The 20,260-nt window shown below is 43.5% G+C and overlaps 2 protein-coding genes across 2 annotated transcripts in view; both read left to right on the top strand.

Moving 5' to 3' along the window:
* LOC134846876 (uncharacterized) overlaps positions 1–20,260 on the top strand; it is a 144,575-nt gene that overhangs the window by 94,497 nt on the left and 29,818 nt on the right. The gene's annotated exons all lie outside the window — the stretch shown is intronic.
* The window catches only part of LOC134846877 (metabotropic glutamate receptor 3-like), a 64,098-nt gene that overhangs the window by 41,433 nt on the left and 2,405 nt on the right, over positions 1–20,260 (top strand). The window contains exons 4-7 of the mRNA XM_063864288.1: positions 11,883–11,982; positions 12,242–12,511; positions 15,550–16,258; positions 16,457–16,910. Of these exons, the coding sequence (XP_063720358.1) occupies positions 11,883–11,982; positions 12,242–12,511; positions 15,550–16,258; positions 16,457–16,910 (1,533 nt within the window). The remainder of the gene's footprint in view (positions 1–11,882; positions 11,983–12,241; positions 12,512–15,549; positions 16,259–16,456; positions 16,911–20,260) is intronic.

Raw genomic sequence — 20,260 nt, 5'->3', positions numbered from 1 at the left:
TTCAAAACGAAATTCGAAATACCCAATGAATACTCAGAGAACATCATGATAACGGATAGCGACTTCATCCTGTCAAACAGGACCAGCGCGATCTGCATCACGGCGGACATGAGTTTCAAATCAAGATTGGAGGCTGACTTCAAAAGAGAGTACCAGAACGTAGAGTTTCTGTTCAGACAGAGGCCAGGACTGGGAGGCATGGCAGCGCTTCCACCGTCAGTGGCACAAGTCCCGGGCAAATACCTCTGCTTCCTAGTAACGAGAGTCAACGACAGAAACACAATTGATCCCGAACACGTGATATTGGCACTGACAAGACTACGTGACTTCATGATTGAAAGAGGAATAGTGGAGGTCTCGATGCCGGTGTACGACCCAAACAGGGGCAAACTGAGCTCGAGGGAATTGTATGCTATCCTACATGTGGTCGTTGCAGAAACAGAGATAATGGTGCATCTTCACAAGAAGTACTACTTGAGCATCGCCTGAGTCGGGTACATGGAGGTATCAGGTCGGGTGTGAGGGAGGAGTCTTGAGTTAGGTACTGGGGTGCGGCGCAGGTAAAGGGATCTTAAGATGTGATTGGCATGACAATTGAATTTTAAAAGAAAGAATTGATGGTGCTAAAACATAAAATGAATCTGCATGTTCTTAAGGGAAATCCAATCGAATTGCTTTAAGTGATATGAGAATGATAAGATTTTAACCATATGGGTAGAAGGGGGGTCTCTAGGTTAGGAACGTGACATGCTAAGTTTTAATGAGCTTTCTGTTTTCAGATCAAGTTTGAAAAACAAAGTTGAAAATCCAACTACACTCAAGCGAGAAACAGAAAGAGAGAATCTTGATTGAACACGCGATAATCCGAATCTACAGCAAGTACTTGCAAGAGAACATTTCTAGGTAATTCTTGAGTTGGTAAGGTAATTCTTGAGCTGGTTAACATCTACCTACATACATCCCGAAGTTACAAAGAATGGCAGACCGATTCTGGAACTCCGTGCCCGCGACTCTGAAGAAGCCCACTCTTGACGAGCTGTACAGACGCTTGAGGGACCTGGACTACACCCAGATAGACGAGAGAATGGCGGTGATGCTGAATGCGATCCTCCAGTTGGAGGACCAGGGTGAGTGCAGGGAGTCTGCGACGGAGGCTGTCTTGATGGTCGGCTACACCACCGAGGGCATATCAAATCGAGAACAGACCAGATGGTTATCTTGGAAGGCGGATGGAGGAGTAAGGGGCTTTGACTTGGCAAGAAATCCTGGCCTGAGTAACAACACCGAACACGGCGCAGGAGAGTTCCCGCTACCGACGAGACCAACAGCAAGATCCACAGGCCAGAGCTCGAGTAAGGTGCCGTCGATGTCGCGAGCGCAACAGACGACCGAGGCATATCCGGATCTGGGGGTTCTAAAGAAAGAGCTCGAGAAGGCGCTGAAGGAAAGGAATAAAGCGAACCTCGATCGGGATCAGGCGAAGCTGGACAGGGAGAAGCTTCAGCTGGAGAGAGACCAGGCAGTCGACGAGCGAGATCAGACGTTGAAATTACTTGAGATGCTAAGGGCTGAACATCAGCAGGAGCTAAGGGTGCGGGAGAACGTCGCGAATCGTGATCAACTGAAGTCGGAGTTGGAAAGGATAGAACAGCGACAACGCGAGCTTGACGCACAGAAGGGAGCCAGGTCAAACGAACGAGTGGTGACCAGCTCGAGGCCAGAGTCGCGCATGGAGGTGGATGAAGCTCCCAGGGCTAGAGGACGGTTCAACCTTGACCGCGAGGCCAGAGAACACATGAGTGAAGGGTTGGAGGTCTGGATACCGAATGACGTGACGCCTTCCTTGCGCAACCTAGAGACACAACCTGTACGTCCTCTGATGGATGTGGTGTTACCAGGATATACCCCAACCTCGACCTCGAGTGGCAGTCAGGTGAGCGGCGCCTCATCGCGCCTGAAGGAGCTAGGCGAGAAATTGCAGCAGCAGAGTCGTGAAAGATCGACAAGGCCAGAGCTTCCCCCAACTTGGAGGGAACAGCCGGTCAGGAATGTCGTGATCGCAAGCTATAAGAAGAATACAGAAGGGAACTACCACAGGCACAATCGGCTGGACTGGAGTGCGGAACAGGGAGCCAGGAGGGACTGCTTCCATGACGCAGCCTGGGTGGAGTATCTAGCGCCACCTCGTGTGCCAGAGGGTGCAGTTCACCTAATTATAGGGGATAGCCTGGTGCGGGTGTTGACCCAGATACGGTCACATTGGCAGACAGGAGTCTTGAGTTTCGCTGGAGCTGCCACGCCACAGATGTTGGCAACCCTGGACATGCTAGGGATGACCAAAGTTTACACAGTGACCCTGATGGTTGGGACCAACGACGTGTCAAGGGGAGAAGCGAGGAAAGTAACGAGGCTGTGCGACAAGATGAGCTGCCTTCTTGAGGAACTGAGGATCCAGATGGACCCCATCCTGCTGACGGTGTGCACGGTCCCCTACAACATGATGTTTGATCAGCACGCCCTAGAGATGAACCAGAAGGTGCGGAGCCTGAACAAGGTGATCCGAGACATACACCGAAAGAGTGTGCTTCCTCTCAGGCTGTTGGACATAGCAGAACGTATGGAGAAAAAGGGATTCCCTGAAGACACCTCAAAAGATGGAATCCATTTCGATAGGCCAAGGGGAGCGGAGTGGCTGAACGACGTCTTCCAGGAACACATAAACACGCTAGAGGCGGACCTGCTGGAGACAGCCCAATTCACTTTAGGACCACCTCCCAACCCACCATTCCTTGCCTCGAGGGCCTTGGCTGGTCGTTTGGGAGCGAGAGTTGATACTAGAGACAGTTCAAGGAGCAATCAGACCCGATTGCAGAGTGCCACGCCAATGGAGTCGGAGGAGGTAGAGTCATCAACACCTCCGGGCTCGGCGATGTCCTCTGTGGTGGTGGCAGATGGCAGGAGAGAAAAGAAGTCTATGGAGACTGCCCGCTTGAGATATCCTGAGAAGGTGAAGGAACTGGATCTAGAGAGTTTGGAATGCAGACGAGAGTTGGCGGAAACCCTGGGGATCGAACGAGTGTCGCACGAGGATTTGAATAGACATCATTGCGTAGATTGGTTGAAAGCTCACGAGGCGCACTTCTCGAGAGCGAAGTTAATGGAGACCACAGACCTGACTGGAATTCCCACAAAAGCGATCATGGGACCCATTAACTACAGGCCTCTCAAGCTGTTGGGGAGTCCTGGACTTATAATAGAACTTCCCAAGCACCGAACTGGCATCGCCAGGATCAGGTTGGCAACCCCGGCGCAGTTAAAGGTGGTAGACAAGCTACTCAATCCGGGGGGAATGGAATTGCTTGATGCCGCTTACGAAGGTCCGAAGTTGGCAGAAGATCCCAGGTACGGGAAGCCCTGTGGTGGCACCCAACTGGCCAAAACTCTGGCAGTTTATGATAGAGCAGATCCAGCTGCTGCAAGAGTAGTCATTGTGGCGGGATCGGACTTCGAAGGAACGTCTCCCAAGTTGTTCTGGCCGGAGACTCTGGTATACTCCTTGCCAGGAGCCGAATTGAACCAGATGTTGACTCTAGTGGTGGCAATAAAGTCGGAGATGCCCTGTGAACCTGAGCTGCTATTGTTTGCAGGAATGAATGATCACCTGCACGCGATGGGACTTCTTGAGCGACTGAAGGGCAAGGAGATTCCGACATCAAGGAAGATATGGGAGGCTATTCAGGCGTTATTTGCGGCGATGAATGAGGTACAAGAGAACGTAGCCTCGAGATTTGGGTCTAAGACGAAGGTGGTGCTTACCACATCCCCAGGATACGCAAATATGCCACCCGCCCTACAATTCGTCTACGCGGTCTTGATCCTGATAGCAGAAGGGAGTGAATGGCGGATTCTGATGGCAGCCCCCAATCGAGAGCTGGAGCCATCGAACTTGAGGTTTTACAAATCAGAATTGCCGGCGGCATGGGCTGACATATCTCATGCACTGAGGGGCTTTTACGGACTGGCCGACGTCCTGATTGTATTGGATGAGGTACTCTTGCTAGAGATATCGAACTTTGCTAGACAACTCAAGTTCAGCCCAGTCATCGGGGACGACCACCCGGCGATAAACCAGTTGACGGCCAGCCTGTGGTTCCGGAGTATGGATGTGAAAGTCGCAAATTCCACCAGCAGGTCTAGAGGTCCCAGCAACGAGAGAAGAAATGTGGTCGAGACGGAGAAACAGTTAGAATCGATGAAATATCGCTTGACTCAAGAGAACGGCTGGTGGCCATTCCTGACACCAAGGCTGGAGAACGTCACGAATAAAACGAGGGAGGAAGCACCAATCCTCGTGAAACAAATCTGGAGTTTTCTAGAGAAGCAACTGGAGCTAGCTGAAACGAGAGACATGACGGTGGCTAGATTTGTCTCGGCCGCCAATGAAGTGACGATTGGAGGATTTTGGAGAGAGCACGCCAACGGCGAATTGAAGACTAGGAGAGATTACGAGATTCTCAAGTTCTTGAGTCCTTGCTGGGAGAAAGAATTCTTGGCAGGAGTGTTCGGCACCACGGCGACTATCTTCGGAGCCTTCGTACAGGAGATACTGGGCATGTCCATCAGCCTGCTCTTGGCCCTGTATTTGGTTTACCCCAGATACTTGTTCAACATGGGCCCAGCATACATGTTTAGTCGAGGAGTGGAGACACTTCGAGTTGATGGGTATCTGGCACTAGTACTCTTGACCCATGGGGAATTGGTGTCGTTTCATCGGTTAATGGAATATGGAGAACCTCTGTCTATGGGGAGAGTCCACACGAGCATTGAAACCAGCTCCTACAAGTGTGCCGCAGGGTTGAAGACACTGCTGGTGCAATACCTCATGATGCAGAATCGATACATGACGGGTGAGGATGAGAACCCAACCTCGAGAGAAGAATGGGAGAAGGCGAACAGAGGGATGCCTCTGTTGACGGACCTGTGCCTGGCAATGAGGTCGGACCCAATGGGGATAATCCGGGGTCTAGAGGAGGTGGTGACCTGCATCTATGGTCCAGCAGTGACGTACGCGTTTCCAGATCCCCTGGTGATAACGTATCGTCACTCGGTGACGCACTTGAGTCTCATCAGCGTACTGGATGGTACAGCGCTGAATTGGTGTCAGCAGGAGGTGCTCAGGGCGCGTATGAGCAATACGGTACTCTTCGGAAAAGTGAAAGATGCCGAGATGATGGTGTGCAACTTCAGGGGACAAATGCAATGTAGAATGGGAGGCAAGCGAGAGGGCCCCATTGAAATGTATCCAAAGTTTTGGAACCTAAACCCATTGACGGCCGACGGACGAGAAGTCTTGAGAATCCCCGCCTGGAAGGAGTGCTTTGCACTAGTCAAGAGGGAGCTGGAGGCCATAATGGAGAAAGAAATCCTACCAGCCACCATGCCTGAGTTCCCGACAGTCAGGAGGATGACCTTGGGAATGAATAGTCCCTTGGTGGTTCCCTCCATAATGGCGAAGATGATGACGGAGGAAACGCAGAGGCATTTCACGGATGGCTGGGATCCCCTGTTCATCGGCTACACGGCGGCAGTCTACTTCCACACCAGCGAGATGAAGGTAAATTCGTGGACGACGCAAGCGAAAAAGAGTAGAGGTTCGCAGCCCCCTGGATATGAAGTGCGGAAAGTCTTGAGGACTCTTGAGAAGGAAGGACTTGAGAATATGCTACCCATATGGGATGATGGCAGGATGATCGTGATGGAGGGGCACGTCGCATTGGTGGACGAAATGAAATTTGCCACGAGAAAATACAAGGCACCCTATGGCTTGGAACAAGTAGAAGTGGCACAGGAGGGAACAGAACTAGATGCAGCAGGTCAACTGCATGTAGCCCTGACGGAATATAAAAAGCTGGATCCTACGACACCGTCACCACTGTCTGTAGACACGCCTGGAGACAAGAGGAGTGGACCCGTTGAGGATCGATTCAAAAGAATTCTCGAGAGAAGAAGAAATGAATCAGAGGAAGAGAGTATGGATGAAACTCTCAGTGAAGCTGGAGAAGACATGGAGGTGGGGAATACGCCTGAACCAGGGCCATCAGGGGAGGAACTCACCACTCAAGAGCTGTTGAAAGACTTGAGCGAAGAGAATTGGGCAGATACTGCCACCCCACCTCTGAACCCGTCCCCGCGGAAGAACCTAGAGTTGCCATTGGCAGGTGAGACCTTCAATATGGGGATGTTACTCTTGAGCTCGGAGGAAAGGGAGAAGAACACGTTCGAAGGGAACAGGGACATGTTCTTGGGATTTCTCGAGGATGACGCTTGGCAGGAATTCCTGGAGGAATTCAATCGAGAAGTGGGCAGCGAGACGACGCTGGACAAGTTCAAGAAGGAACTGTGGGACGCAGTAGTGAGATTCGGGGAACCACTCCTGATAGGAACGGGCCTGGATGAGAAAGCAAGAAAAGAGCTGCTGAACAAGCTAGTGGAGCTGAGGAACGCACGATCGAAGACTAGAAAAGAGAAATGTGAGGACAGCTCTACTCTGAAACAAAAAACTGTGGATAAAATGGTTGATGATATAAAAAGGGATAAGATTGGGACTAGTAATATGATTAAAAGTACTAATATCCTTAAGGCTCGAGCAGGGGGGAGGCAAGAGTTGGAAGGAGTGGATGGAGAGGTCGAATCAATGATGATAGCCACAACACCCTCGAGCAGAGATGTGAAGACTCGCAAGAGGAAGAGAGAAGTGGAAGGATGGGGTAGTCCTTCAGTGGATGCTGTTTCGGAAGGAAACTTGAGAGAGACGGCGCCCATCGTTTTGGCTCGATGCAAGACGGCGGCATACAAGAACAGCTCGGAGCTCAGGAAACCACTTGAAGTAGAAAAGGAAATAGAGGTTTCCGCCAGTTCGACGTCAGAAGAAGACTTCAAGCCTCAGAAGATAAACGTGAAGAGAGGTTCAACGAACGGACAGGTAGGGGAAGTGGAGATCGGCAAAGAATGGATCTCGAAGGCACATCAGGACATGGGCAAACAAGTGACGAGTGATCCATTGGAGAGGAACAAGACGAGGAACACTTCCCGGACGTGGTGGGTGGCCCTCGAAACATTGAAGGAAATGGAGGACTGCTTGAAGAAGTTGGACAGTGGATTAGCTCGCAAGCGACGCAATTGGGCCACCCAGCAAAAAGCCGAGGTTAATAAGATAGAGATGGCAAGTCATCTGAAGAGGTCCTGGCAGAGTTTGTTGAAGGATCATTTTGAAGAGGCGATGAGGACATCCTCATCAGCACCGCCACTAATGGCGAATCCCTTCGTTAGAACTGCGGGACAATTAATGTTCACCTGGAGTCTGGTGGGAATAGAGTTGGAGACATTGACCTCGTATGACAGGCTGAAGTTGGGAAGCAAGAAGCTAGAGGTGTATCAGGCACTGATGCAACACGTGGCCAGGGACAATTCAGGCTTGAGCCTGGCTAGAAGAAAAGATGCCACATGTTTCTTGAGATGGATAATGTCAATGATGTCTGATAGCACCATCCTGGCATGCCACCAGAGAGCAAGTGGAAGTAAAACCATGGAGAAAAGAGTCTCAACGATCATCTTGAACGTATATCAGAGTACAGGAATAGAGAAAGAAGATGGTTCCAGACTATCCTTAGAGAACCATCGAAAGCTGGACGAGGTACGGAGGTTCTCTAATAAGAAGTTCGAGGAAGAACATGATGTTCACCGTAACCTGGCCTCGTCAGAACAGTACTCGAGACTCAGTGAGAAGGGGGAATACCAATATGTGTCTGGAGTGATGGGAATAGCCTACAATCCCTTCTTAGACCCGGAAGCTGGAGGAGCCCACAGAAACCATGAGGTAGCGGAGCTACTGAAGTTTTGGACAGAAAGAATAATGGAAGTAGACGCGGTGGAAAAAGAGGGGCCGAGCCTGGGCCTGATTCTTGAGAAAACACCAGAGGTGATAAGCATACCGCGCTCAAACAAGAGAGTTGAAGTGAACATGGGCGGTGGAAATGGCTTGTTAACCACGAACTTGGGAGTGATATGGAAGCTACTAAGACCCTCCTGGTGTCCACATCCCCATGCGAGTCTAATCGAGGAAACCACCGAGCGAGTGAGGTTAGCACCAACGGAAGATGAAGATCTGGCGAAGTTGAGTGTGCTACATAAGCTAATCACGCCCCAGATGCAAGAGCCAAGCGAAAGGACGAGCGACCCCGGGTCAGCAAAGAAATTGGAGCCGGGTAGCTGTCTGAATTCGACGTGTGGGAACGGAGAGCACATCTGCGATGGACGGTCATGCGTCAGAATACTGTCGTTTCAAAAAGAAGACCTGGTCACTTGGTTCGAAGACATCACAGAAAGGGAGAAAAGTGAAGTGCAAATAATAGCGGAATGTTACGCGAGAACCACGGTGAATATAGCGACAGCTCTCGGATTCTTCTCGAGAATGTGTGGTCTGCAGGCACTGGAGAGACTGGAATCTGAACATCATTTAGTGACGGCGTTGAGCGTAGAATCATGGCCCGGGGTGTTGCAGGTGACTCAAAAACACATCCGGAGCTGGAAGGTTGGTCTTGAGGCGGAAATGGGATTTCCCATGAGCGAAGCTTATGGCTTGCCATTGAACGCGAAATCGCTGATAGGGTCAATGATGGCCAACTTGTGCGGAAGTCACTACCCGCTACACATGGCGATGGTGGAAGTGTCCAGCCAGAGAATACTGGTGAACAAGGCCTTCTCAGTGCCCAAGTGCGTGAGGTTGGCTCGGATGTCGCATCACTCGCACAAGTTGTTGAGAAAAATCAAAGGGACAGTACCAAAAGAATTGAGAGATGACTTAAGCGAAATCTGGGGAGAAGATCTTCTGAAGTTGGAAAGAGAAAACACAAGCGATCACGAGAGACAAAACGTGATCGGAAAACCTGTGGGAAGTACTCCGAACCTGGAAGATAACGACACGATGCACGAGAAAATGATGGAGCTTGAGCCTCTCTTGGAAGCCTCAGGGGAGCGTAATCTCAGGAGCATTGAGATCTCTCATGGGGAACGCCCATGCCACTGTTTGGCACAAACGGTGTGGTATCCAGATCACAAGAACCTTTGCCTGGTGTGGGATGTGGAAGAAATTCGGTCGATCGGACTACCGGATCACCGACAGAAGGTGACGATCTTGGTAGTGAGTACGATCTTGGCTCTGAGATGGATAGAAGAGAATATAACGAAGTATCGGGAAGCGGGGACGCCAACGGCAGAGTCAATACACGCGATAGACTACAGTAGGAGACTCGAGTTGTTTGAGACTGCGTGCAAAGTATTCGCCATACCGACGGAAGTCAGGCACGTATGGAGTCGCTTGAGGTTTTTTCCATGGTTTCGGGCGACACTGACGTCTTGGTTGTACATGACAACGAAAGATCACATGAGAAAACATCAAAAAGAGTATCGACAGTTCCAGGCCGAGATTGGGCCGGAAGCTTTCAAGAGACCCCTGCTAACCCATCGTAATGCGATCACGACAGGATGGAAAAGAGTGGGTAAGATGTCTAGAGACAATACCAAAGCGAGGGAGTCGATACTAGAGGAAGACCTGGCGAAGAACGTGAGCTTGAGCCTGCACAACTCCTTTTGCTTGAACCGAGAAGCTAGGGTGAAGGCACTACCCAACCAAGCAAAGAGGTTGCAGGAGCAGAGAGAATGGATGCGATCCTATGAACAGCTGAAGGCTTGGGAGGAGATTGTAATTAGTTCCGATGATGAAGAGGAACTGTTGAGACAGTTTGCCGCATCTAGCACTTCAGGATGCAGTACCTCCAAGGCGAAGAGTACGAGATGAATGGGCAAATCGGATGGATCTTGAGTCTTGAGAGGGAAGGGGGGCTTGAGCGTGGATCCGAGTGAAACTTGGATTCACGAAAAAGAAATTTTAACAAAGCAAATATTGTTACTAATATACTAGATTTATTATATAAATCGAAATGCTGCATGACAATTTCCTGATTGAATAGGACAAAAGAGATTTTAAAATGATTGGCTTGAAAAGCGAAAATTCAAGGGTGCAGGTGTATGCAGATTTTGGTTGCTGTTTAGCAATAGTGTGAAAATTTTAAATGGCTGTGAATTTTGGGGTGTAGATAAGCTTAAATCTGCTGCAAACTTCTGTAAATGACCACTGGCAGTGTATCTTGAGCAACACTCGGTTTTTCTGGGACTCACTGGCAGAAGACAGCGCGCGATGAGGACATCGATCTCGAGTCCGGGGAGTATGTGCCAGTCGGTCATATTTGGAAGTTTGACCTTGAGAGGAGCAAAAAAACACTTGATTTTGGAGTGAAATTTAATTTTTCAAAATTTCGAATGCAACCTGTCATGCACGATTTTCTCGCGAGAACTGAAAATCAGAAAAAGAAGTCAGAACAATTTCAGAACAATTGAGTCGCACACGCGGGAAAGTTGTAAGAAAAAGCAGTAGGAAATTGCTATTCGCAATTTCCATCACTATAATAATCGAGAGTAGAGCTGTCCCATCTGTGACAGAGACGAGAGCATTCCCTCGAATTGGATTATAGCGACTGGAGTATTATTCGGAACTGGACTAGAGTGAACCTTCGGTGGAAAGGTGGACAGCTTGAGTGTCCTAATGGTTCACAAGAAAACTATTGTCTAGAGTATAAACTCGTTCTCATTGTTAAAACTATAAAACATTAGACTCATTTAGTTACATTATTTAATTCTTGAGTTAACTACTGACTGGATTATATCTCACTTCTTGAGCGTGCTACTATGTGAGTACAAATTTAAATTCTAGAGTGTGTTTTATGATTGTTATGTTGAGGTAAGGCGAGTTTTAGGTTGATCCATCTGAAATGGATCAAAGTTCCACTGTCTAATAAAAAAAGCAACTTAACGGATTGTTCCAACCCGGTTTTTAACGGCGTTCATGTATTTTGGGTATCTAGAGACCTAAGTATGGGGACGTTTCTAATTCTAGAGTGGGGGGATATTTTAGTAGTAGCCTTTAAGCTGTAACGGGTCGTAGTCTCATGTCACAAACGAACCGAACTGGCTCCGACCGTTCTTGAGGTAGAAAAACACAAGAGATAGTGTCCCTGACCCTTGAGCCAGTGGTTATAGGGCCTATTTTTCTTAAGCCTCATGTGTGACTGCAGTAGACGAATGTTACAAGACAAAACGGGATTTGAACCTAACACCTTGGGGTGGTAACCGGATTCGTACCCGCTAGACTGACTAGGCCTATATCAACAGCAAAGTAGAGAAAGAAGAACGTTTACTATTAGAATTAGCCACACACTGTACCTCGGTTTTGATTAGGGACCACAGCTTTTTTTTAGAAAAACAACGTTGATCAATGTTGAATTAGGAGTACTTTCGAGCTATCGCTCATCGTCAGCATCTTAAAACACAAAAATATTGAGCTTGAAAAGAGCACCAGATCCAGTCAAATGAAGAAAAGAAAAAACACAATAAATCTTTTCTGAGACGGAAAGTATCCACACATACAGAACATGATGCATCATAGCTTGATGGCGAGGGGGCGCCTGCGCTACTCTTTCTTGGTATTCAGAGAAGGTTTGAGTTTTTCAATATAGAGAGCTTCCAGGGTCTCCTGCTTTACTATGTCACTGCTTCGGTCAAGGAAAGACGTTTCGTAAGCCTGCATCCCGCAGCATTTTTGAGGGACCAATCAAGTAAACTAGTACCTATGTGATGAAGGGACTCCTGACTAACCTCGGTTACTATGATACTTTGAACCTTTTGGTTATTTTTTTTTAAACAGTGTTCATGCTCGTTTTAATGAATTTCGAAATTGTATATTGTCTGAGCTCTTTTCATTATTTTAGATAAGTCATCCCCGCAAAGTAAGTTTCGCTTCGATGAAAATGGTGATGGGAAAGCAGTGTACAAGATCTATAATCTTCAGGAAACAGATGGAAAACTCAGGTAGGAATATTTTGCGTTGTACTTTTGCGCGAAAAGACAACTTTCTTTCAGTTTTGAATCCACTTTTCCATTTTATCATCATGTTTCAGAGTCATTCATCTCTCTCAAAAAATAGTCATTGGATGATATTTTTTCAAGCCATTCGTTTTTTGTTTGAAAATAACAATGCTAACCCTTTCCTAATATACACTATTAAAACTATTTTTGTGAAATAGCTGAATAAGGAAACTCTGCTCAACTAGTTTTCAATTTGTGTTAGGTATCAATCTCTGGCTGTTTGGGACGAGGAAACGAGGGAGTTGAAATTCTATGGAAATAGTTTGGATCCAGCAAAGGGATTCAAGTTTCCATCATTCGAGGATGTCATACCAAAGTCACAATGTAGTGAACCATGCGAAGCTGGCCATCAAAAGATTGAGCATTCTGTTTGCTGCTGGGTCTGTACTAAGTGTGCTCCGAATCAGCGTCTGAACAAAACTGGACATTGTGAGAATTGTACGCGCGGATGGTGGCCCACTGAAGATTTCAAGTAAGAAATTGACCTTCTTTCTGTTATGTTTCGTGAGCTCGGGTATTGATTTCGTGTTTACATGAACAAACTTAAGTACCAGTTATTTAGTCTTTTCGTTTTCGGATTCTCATTTAGTAACAGGTCCTAAAAATTGTTCGCGCTCAAATTTGATTTTCACGGATTGACTTCCTTTTTTTTCTTTAAGTTTAATTCAATTGCTAAAAAGAAGGCCTATTACGCTATCCAATAAAAAAGTGCAAATGATGCAAGAAAATGTGAATGATTTTTGTATAGTAAGATGGATTATGATTTTCCGAAATCCCAGCAGAATTCTTGCACCTGTGGCAGCAAGTGTATTGCAACCGAGTATTAGGCATTTTTTCACGTAAATAACTTTGTTCACAGAATGGTCAAAATTAGAAATGGTAAATTTAGGTTTACTTCACACTGAATTCATTTTTTTGCGTCTCCGACACACTTGGTCTATGGGAAAAAATACGCTTGGGACGGCAAAGGTTCTGGGTTTGAATCTGACAGGAACTGTTTTTTTTTCGAACGGGCAATGTTCCGTTTCAAAAAGAAATTGTGGGCTTATTGTTTGTCGGCTTTATGTTTTGTCGACTTAATTGCCACATCGTACAATTGTTTTTTTTTGCTGTACGCATTTTACATTGTAGTTGCTTTTAGTGTTTTGATTTATTTCTGCTGTTCTTAATTGAACGAACCCTGACTTTTTTTTTTTCTAAATTAAAAAACTTTATTCTGTATTTATGATTTAGGCCTATATTTTATCGGCTTGGTGGCCTTATATTGCGTCATTTGATGAACAAAAATATTGTTTGTGTGCGTGTGTTTTTGTTTTGAGTGGGAGGTGACTCGAACTTTTTTAAAATTAATTGCATGATTTTTTCGGCTGAAAAGGTTTTGTGCTCAGGTACTTTCGACTTTCTTTTCCAATTGATAAACTTTTTTCCGATGCTGGTTTTACAATCTTTTGTCTTGGCATAGTTTTTTTGGACTTCATTTGTTTCGATATATCTAATTTTTTAGGCTATTCCTAATTTTGTACGATTGTATCACAAGTGGTTTGAAGCTCCGCCTCGCTTTGACCCAGTTTTGTCTCCTCGGTTTGGTTCCCTGAGAAATGTGTCAATAATGAAAGTTTCTCGAAATTCAATGAGCTGCAATGAGGATATAACTCAATAGAAACTAAAACAAATTGTACAAGAACGATATCATTTTTTTCAGTGTTCGTGTTCAATGGCACTTTTCCAATCGATTCTGCTGATTACACAAATTAATTAGGTACTATAGATATTTGTGTTTGTGATTTTTTTAGCATGGAATTGTCGCATGAGAAAATTTCGTCTTGTCTACTAATTCCTAAATAATTCTGAATAGTCCTGCTGAAAATGTGTTTGACGTTTTTATTTTTCATCTTGATTTTGTTGGTCTTTCTGTCAAGCCTCGTATTTTTGTCTATGTTAATTGAAAGAGTTTTGGAGTGGTTCCCGAGTTTGTAAATCTCCTAGCCATTGTATTATTTCGTCAACAGCTTTAATTGGTTTTTACTTATGTTATATCGACTTAGTGGTCTAATGGTAATAATATGAATTTAGCGGCTGACCGCAGGGTTTCCCCCCTCAGTTGAGTTTAAGGGTCCTTTAATCAAGTTTCAGCAAATATTTCTTATGCAATCACAAAGTTTTTCAGGTAAATAGATTAGATTCATTGTATCTCATAGAAAAGTTATCCAACGTCCGTTTGAGTAATTCTAAAGTTTTGTGAGCACAATTTCGTTTTCGCCTCAAAGGGCGTTTACCCAATTTTTGTCGGCTTAGTTGTCACTGGTGAAGTTTTTCATTACACTAGGCTCGCTTGGTGGCTTTTCTGCTGTAATCACACGATCGGTAGCATTGAAAGGTTCAAAGCATCTGTTTTCTACTTTGACTGTGGCTAGTGTTTGTGTCGAATGTTAAGCGTCCGTGGTTGAGAGGGAAGGACTTAGGGCTCCAAAACTCAAGGTCGCAGGTTCGGATCCGACACATGAAAAGTTTTAATTATTCGAGGCTTATTTCTACTTCTTTATTTCACTTTATAGTGCTGCTTTTTCGTCGCTTTGTTGCTTGTGTTTGCGAAGCACAGCTTCGCCTCTGTATAATACTTATTAGTTGCCGGCGAAGCTCTCGTTCACCTCAGTCTGTAAAAATTGCCGCTGAGTCGAATCCAGATATCTCTTCTATTCAGCGAAGTTATTTAAGGGGTTGGTGTGTGAAGTTGTTCCAAGTGCTTTGAAGTTTTTTTTCCATATTCATATCCTGTTCTTATCTTGTGAGAAGCATCTTCATTTGATATTTTACGCTGAACCGATGTTTATAAAAGCTTTGATGATGTGCTCGTTTTCAAATCAGCGAAAAGCGTTTAAAACTTGAATCAGTAGCTGTCACCTGTGTTTTGATCCATAAATCAAAGCAGAAATAACTGACTTTTTTTATACAAGCAACAATTATGTAATAAGATCAGTCTGTTTTCTTCTTTGGTCGAAACTCTGTAAGATCAGTTCTTATTTTTGTCTTCGGCGATTTAATCGCATGCGTTTCTTCTCAATTAGAGCGCAATAACTGCTGCCTGGTAAATAATTTAAGATATGCTTGAATTTCTAGCATTCTTAAGGTCTTTAAGCGGCCGAGTTATTTAGTCTTTTTCAGGCATAATTTTTCCCCTTATTTTCGGTTTAGGTTGAATTTTTGAGCTCATTTAAACAGTTTTTGTTGTTTGCAAATCGAGCAGCAAATGTGTTTAGGCCATTGTGAACGATGGTTTTTTGTTCAGATTTTCCAGCGTAATTAAAACGTTTCGAAAATGGATTATAATTTTCAGATTTCTCATATTACATAAAAATTTTTATTTTTTTTTAATTTCAAAAAAATAAGTATTTTAAAATATTTTTTTTAATTTCCAAAAAAAGTTGTTTTTTTTTGTTTCCTTGCGTTCACTAACATTTTTCCAACTGTCTGTTGGCTATGTTTTTCTATTTAAAAATGGTCTGTTCATAGGGAATGCTTTAAACTAGAAGAGACTGTTATTCAATGGAACAGCTACTGGGTGTTGTTTCCTGTTACGCTCTCCATTGTCGGAATAGTCTGTACAACCTTCGTAACAGTCACTCTCATCCGACACAACCAGACGCCTATCGTCAAAGCCAGTGGACGCGAGTTATGCTTCATGATTCTCACTGGGTGCATATGCTGCTATCTTAATACATTCCTACTTGTTGCCCGACCCAGTAGTTTTGCTTGTGGAGCACAGCGTATTTTGGTCGGCACATCTTTCTGTATGCTCTATGCACCGCTGTTGACAAAAACAAACCGAATATATCGAATTTTCCAAAGCCCAGAAACATTCCCTGCGGGACTGCGTTGGATAAGTCCTGAATCCCAGCTGGTTATAACTTCACTGCTTGTGGTCGTTCAATTAGTCGCGTCTCTGGTGTGGCTTCTTGTCGAACAGCCGGGAACGAGACTGGAATACACGCCGGCTATGGACAAAGTTATTCTGAAGTGTCAAATTGATGAGGCCAAGTTCACAATTTCACTCGTGTATAATATGCTGCTCATTGTTATGTGCACGGTTTACGCTGTAAAGACAAGAAACATTCCAGAGAACTTCAATGAAGCCAAGTTCATCGGCTTCGCGATGTACACCACTTGTATCGTATGGCTCGCTTTTGTTCCGCTCTACTTTGGACTCAAAACGGATTTCCGCGTGAGTGTTTTGAGTTAAAAAACTCAGTATTTAATATATTTACTGCGTTCAATTTAAATTTTTTGACCTTGACAAACTACTTTTTTCTCATTTAGCTCTGCGATATTATTAGGCTTTGAATATTTAGTCTAAAAAAGTCAATTCATGTATAGCTTGAACTGGCGAAATTAGATGATCACTTTATGCATTTATGTTTAGATCCAAATCTCTACTCTGTGTGTGAGCATAAGTCTAAGTGCGACAGTAGCCCTCTTTTGTCTATTCGGACCAAAGCTTTTCATCATTTACTTCAAGCCAGAACAAAATGTGCGCCGCATTCACAGTCGAACTGCAATGCAAAGCAGAAACTCAGCTAAGCCGAAGAACAATCAGAATCAAGGGCACGTGAGCACAGTGAGTAAGAGTTTGGAAGTTTCGAGAAAGCAAGACACACGAGCTCAAATCCGTAAAGTTAAGAGTGAAGAGAAAAAAGAAGAGCGATTGGCCGATGCTGCCGACGGGGGTTCGGACATAGAGCGCGGATCGGACGATGGAACGAGGCTGCGGAACAAACTGAAAATGAATGAAGGGTTCCGAATGATTGACAGTAATACTGATGATCGCCCACCTTCTCCGGACTTGACCTATTCTTTTGCTGCTGCTGCTGAGTCGGGTAAGTTACAGCTGAATGCCTTACAGGATGAACCTTCCAATTCCCGCTTATTTGAGAACCCGTCACCATTTGAAAAATGTTCATAAATTATCCGGACTAAATGAACAACATTGGAATCTCTAAACGCGTTTTTCTCAAATTGCGTGGAAGTTAGACAGAAAGTAAAGCGAACAAAAGTTGCTTAGAATTTTACCAGAATTATCATTGTGATTTTTTTTTGCGAAAATCGGAGCCAAAGTGTTACCCCAAATTATATCATTTTGGCTTACGTTAGTTAATCAGAAATAACACTTAATCTACCGACTTAATTGATAAGAAAATTATATCAAAAGAAGCCTCTTACACGGCCCACAAAGTTCTAGAAAATTAAAATCTCCAAAAATTTGTATAAGATAACCTATTTTTGCTTGATAGCCCAAAAATGCCAATTTTACTATATAAAAATGAGGATTTTTTCTGTTCGTAAGCAAATATCATGGTAGTTACTATTGAGGTTTATTAAGAGTCTTACATAGGTCGCGATGAGTTTTTTCAGCAAAAGTTTTAAAATTTGATCAGGCTCAAATTTACTTTTTCGCGGTTTGATTTTTGATATTTTTAAGTTCAGTTATTTACTTTGTTGAAAGGAAGGAAGACTCCCCTTTCGAACAGCGAAAGTTGAAAGGTCACGAAAAAATGATCGTTTCCTAGTTACGAAAATGGTATTTATTTTTCAGATTTTCAAGGAAAATAAAAAATTTACCTTTTGATCCAGTTTTCTCCAATTGGGTTATTTTTATCGAAAAAGCGAATCATAAGTTGTTCTAGAAATTCAAAGACCTTTCAGGGAATCTATTTTTTTCTTGGAAATTCGAAAGTTGAGGCTTTTTTTAAAACAAGTCAGTTGTTTTTTCTGTTTAATTGGGTTCATTGACTTTTTTCCAATTGGCTGTTGCTTGTTTGCAATTTTAGGGGGGACTTGAAACCTTTAAAGTTTTTTATTGGATCTTTTTTGCTCAACTGGTGTCTGCTCATAGATTGTCGGCTTTGTTTCTGCTTCGTGAGATTTGTTCCGTTGCTATTTTAAAAGTCAAATGTCTTATTAACATTAGTCTAGAAATTGTGGTTCGCCCTGAGCTCCTGTTTGACAAAAACAGGTGGAATTATGTTGTATAGGATTGGGTTTTTAGCTTTATATTGGTTTTTAGAAAATTGTTGCAAAATTTTTTTCCACTTTAGTTTTTCTGCGATATAAGCGGTCAAATATTTTCTTAACTTATTATCTCTTTTCTCTCAAAAACACTGCATCCTGATTGGTTGAATATATCGCATCGTTCAAAAGTTTGCTAAAAAGCGAAATTACCAAGTGAATTTTATCACCCCTCCCCTAAATCAATTTGGGAGGAATTTGTTTTCATGGTACCATTCATTTGCCAAACGAAAGGCACATTGCGTTCTCCTATGACAAAAGTGGTGCTGATGGAGAGAAGAATAGAATTGTTTTTGGTTTTATATATTTTTTTTGCTTTTCAAGTTGATCGGCGGAATAGAAAAACTACATAGTGTTTGTTGGAATTGGGGTGTGTAATCAAAAAAACTGTCAGTCATGAAAATTCGAAAAGATTTTAGGTAGTGTACTATACTTTCGGTTAGTTATCCTGTGCCAAATCAACATTTCAATTTCTTGAAATGGGTTACGTAGCAAAAAGTAGACAAACCATAAATTAAACACGTCATAAAATAGACAAATACTGTATTGATCAATCAGAATCGAACAATTGTACGAAATAAGTCATTATTTTTACATATTTTTTGCGTTTGTTTTTCTATCTCCGTTCTGATTGGTCAATAATTGTCTTTGTTTACTTTTTGACCAGTATGAAATAAAGGTGCACTCCCTTAAAATGTAACCATTATGCAGGCGCGGATCTAATTATTTCTCGAGAGGGGGGATCTAGGAATTTTTGGGGAAAAAAGACCAAAAAAAAGTGTTTTTATGCCCCCCCCCCCTCAAAATATTTTAGATTGGCGCCATTAGCAAAATGTTTTTAAGGTCAGTCAGCTAAAAATGGATATCTCAAAATAGTACAAAGGGGGACGAAATTCTTATTTTCCGGACTTCGACCTGCTGCAGATTTTGTCCTATATAAAATTTCTGTGGCGTTTTCTTAAACACTTTGTGTCTCGGTACTGGTGGTAAACCCGTGTCAACCCTTTTGTGGCCATTAAACTTTCCGAAGTAATCGAGTAAAAAACGGTAATCAATCAACATAGGAGATCAACAGTACAATCTGTCCTAAGTTTGACCCATGGTAAAATGCTCAAGCATAAATTAATTCGCTACAAAATTAGTTGAATCAAGTTCTAATTATGTCCCGATGGGCTACATAAGAGGCTCACTGTGTTATAGTTTTATCAGCAATTCAACTGATAGTTTTGGTGTAATTTTTGATTGAGTAAAAAAGCCAAAAATGTTAACTAAAATCAATCCAGTTTGAGAAAAAACATAATGTTCAGCTTTATTTTGTCGTGTCGGGATAATTAAATTGAACTCAGCACTGTATATTGGCGCCAAGTTGGTCAACTACAGAAAGGTTGTAAAACCAAAGAAGGGCCTTTTGGAAAATAGAAGCCACTCAGTTTTGGTCTAAATCCCACTAAACTAAAGCTTTTGAAGTAATATTTTGTAAGCTGAGGGTGTATTCCCACAGCGCCGATTATTCACAACGCCGAAAATTATAAAGCTATTCACAACGCCAAAAATTAAACACCTATTCACTGCGCCGAACATTTAATAGCTATGCACAACGCAAAATGATTGTTTAAATACATTTCTGAGAAATACAAAACGGACATTTTACCAAATCGAGGTGGTCAAGCAGTTTCAACGAAGAGGAGCCCGGAGTTTGAACGAATACTAGACTGTGATGTCGGAAATTTGCCGCAGATAATTATATGCAAACAATTGTTTGTAATTTGAAACAAAAAAAAAATTCGACGTTGTCAATAGCTTTTAATTTTCGGCGCTGTGAATACGAACCAAGCTGATTGCTTGCAAACAGAAACTTGTACGCATTATATACTTATCAGCGCAATGATTATAATGTAGTCTTTTCAAGCTCTTACGAAGAGAGAAGGAATAATGGAAAAGCTGATAGCTGAAGTTTAAGCTTCGATGTTTACTAACAGGAGTAGACAATTTTTTTTATCCTTTTCGGAAATGGGTAAACTTGTAATTAAAGTTAAATGTTGTTTAAATGTCTTCCTCAGAATACAATATTTTGCTGCGTGAAAGTTATTGTGTATGTGTTTTGTATGATTATTATCATATATGTTAAGTGTATTGACTAAGATGTATTTTTGGGCCCGAT

This window comes from Symsagittifera roscoffensis, chromosome 5 (genome assembly GCF_963678635.1).
Source record: "Symsagittifera roscoffensis chromosome 5, txSymRosc1.1, whole genome shotgun sequence".
NCBI lineage: Eukaryota > Metazoa > Xenacoelomorpha > Acoela > Convolutidae > Symsagittifera > Symsagittifera roscoffensis.
The sequence above is the reverse complement of the archived record's forward strand: the minus strand, read 5'-3'. Positions and strand labels throughout refer to the sequence as shown.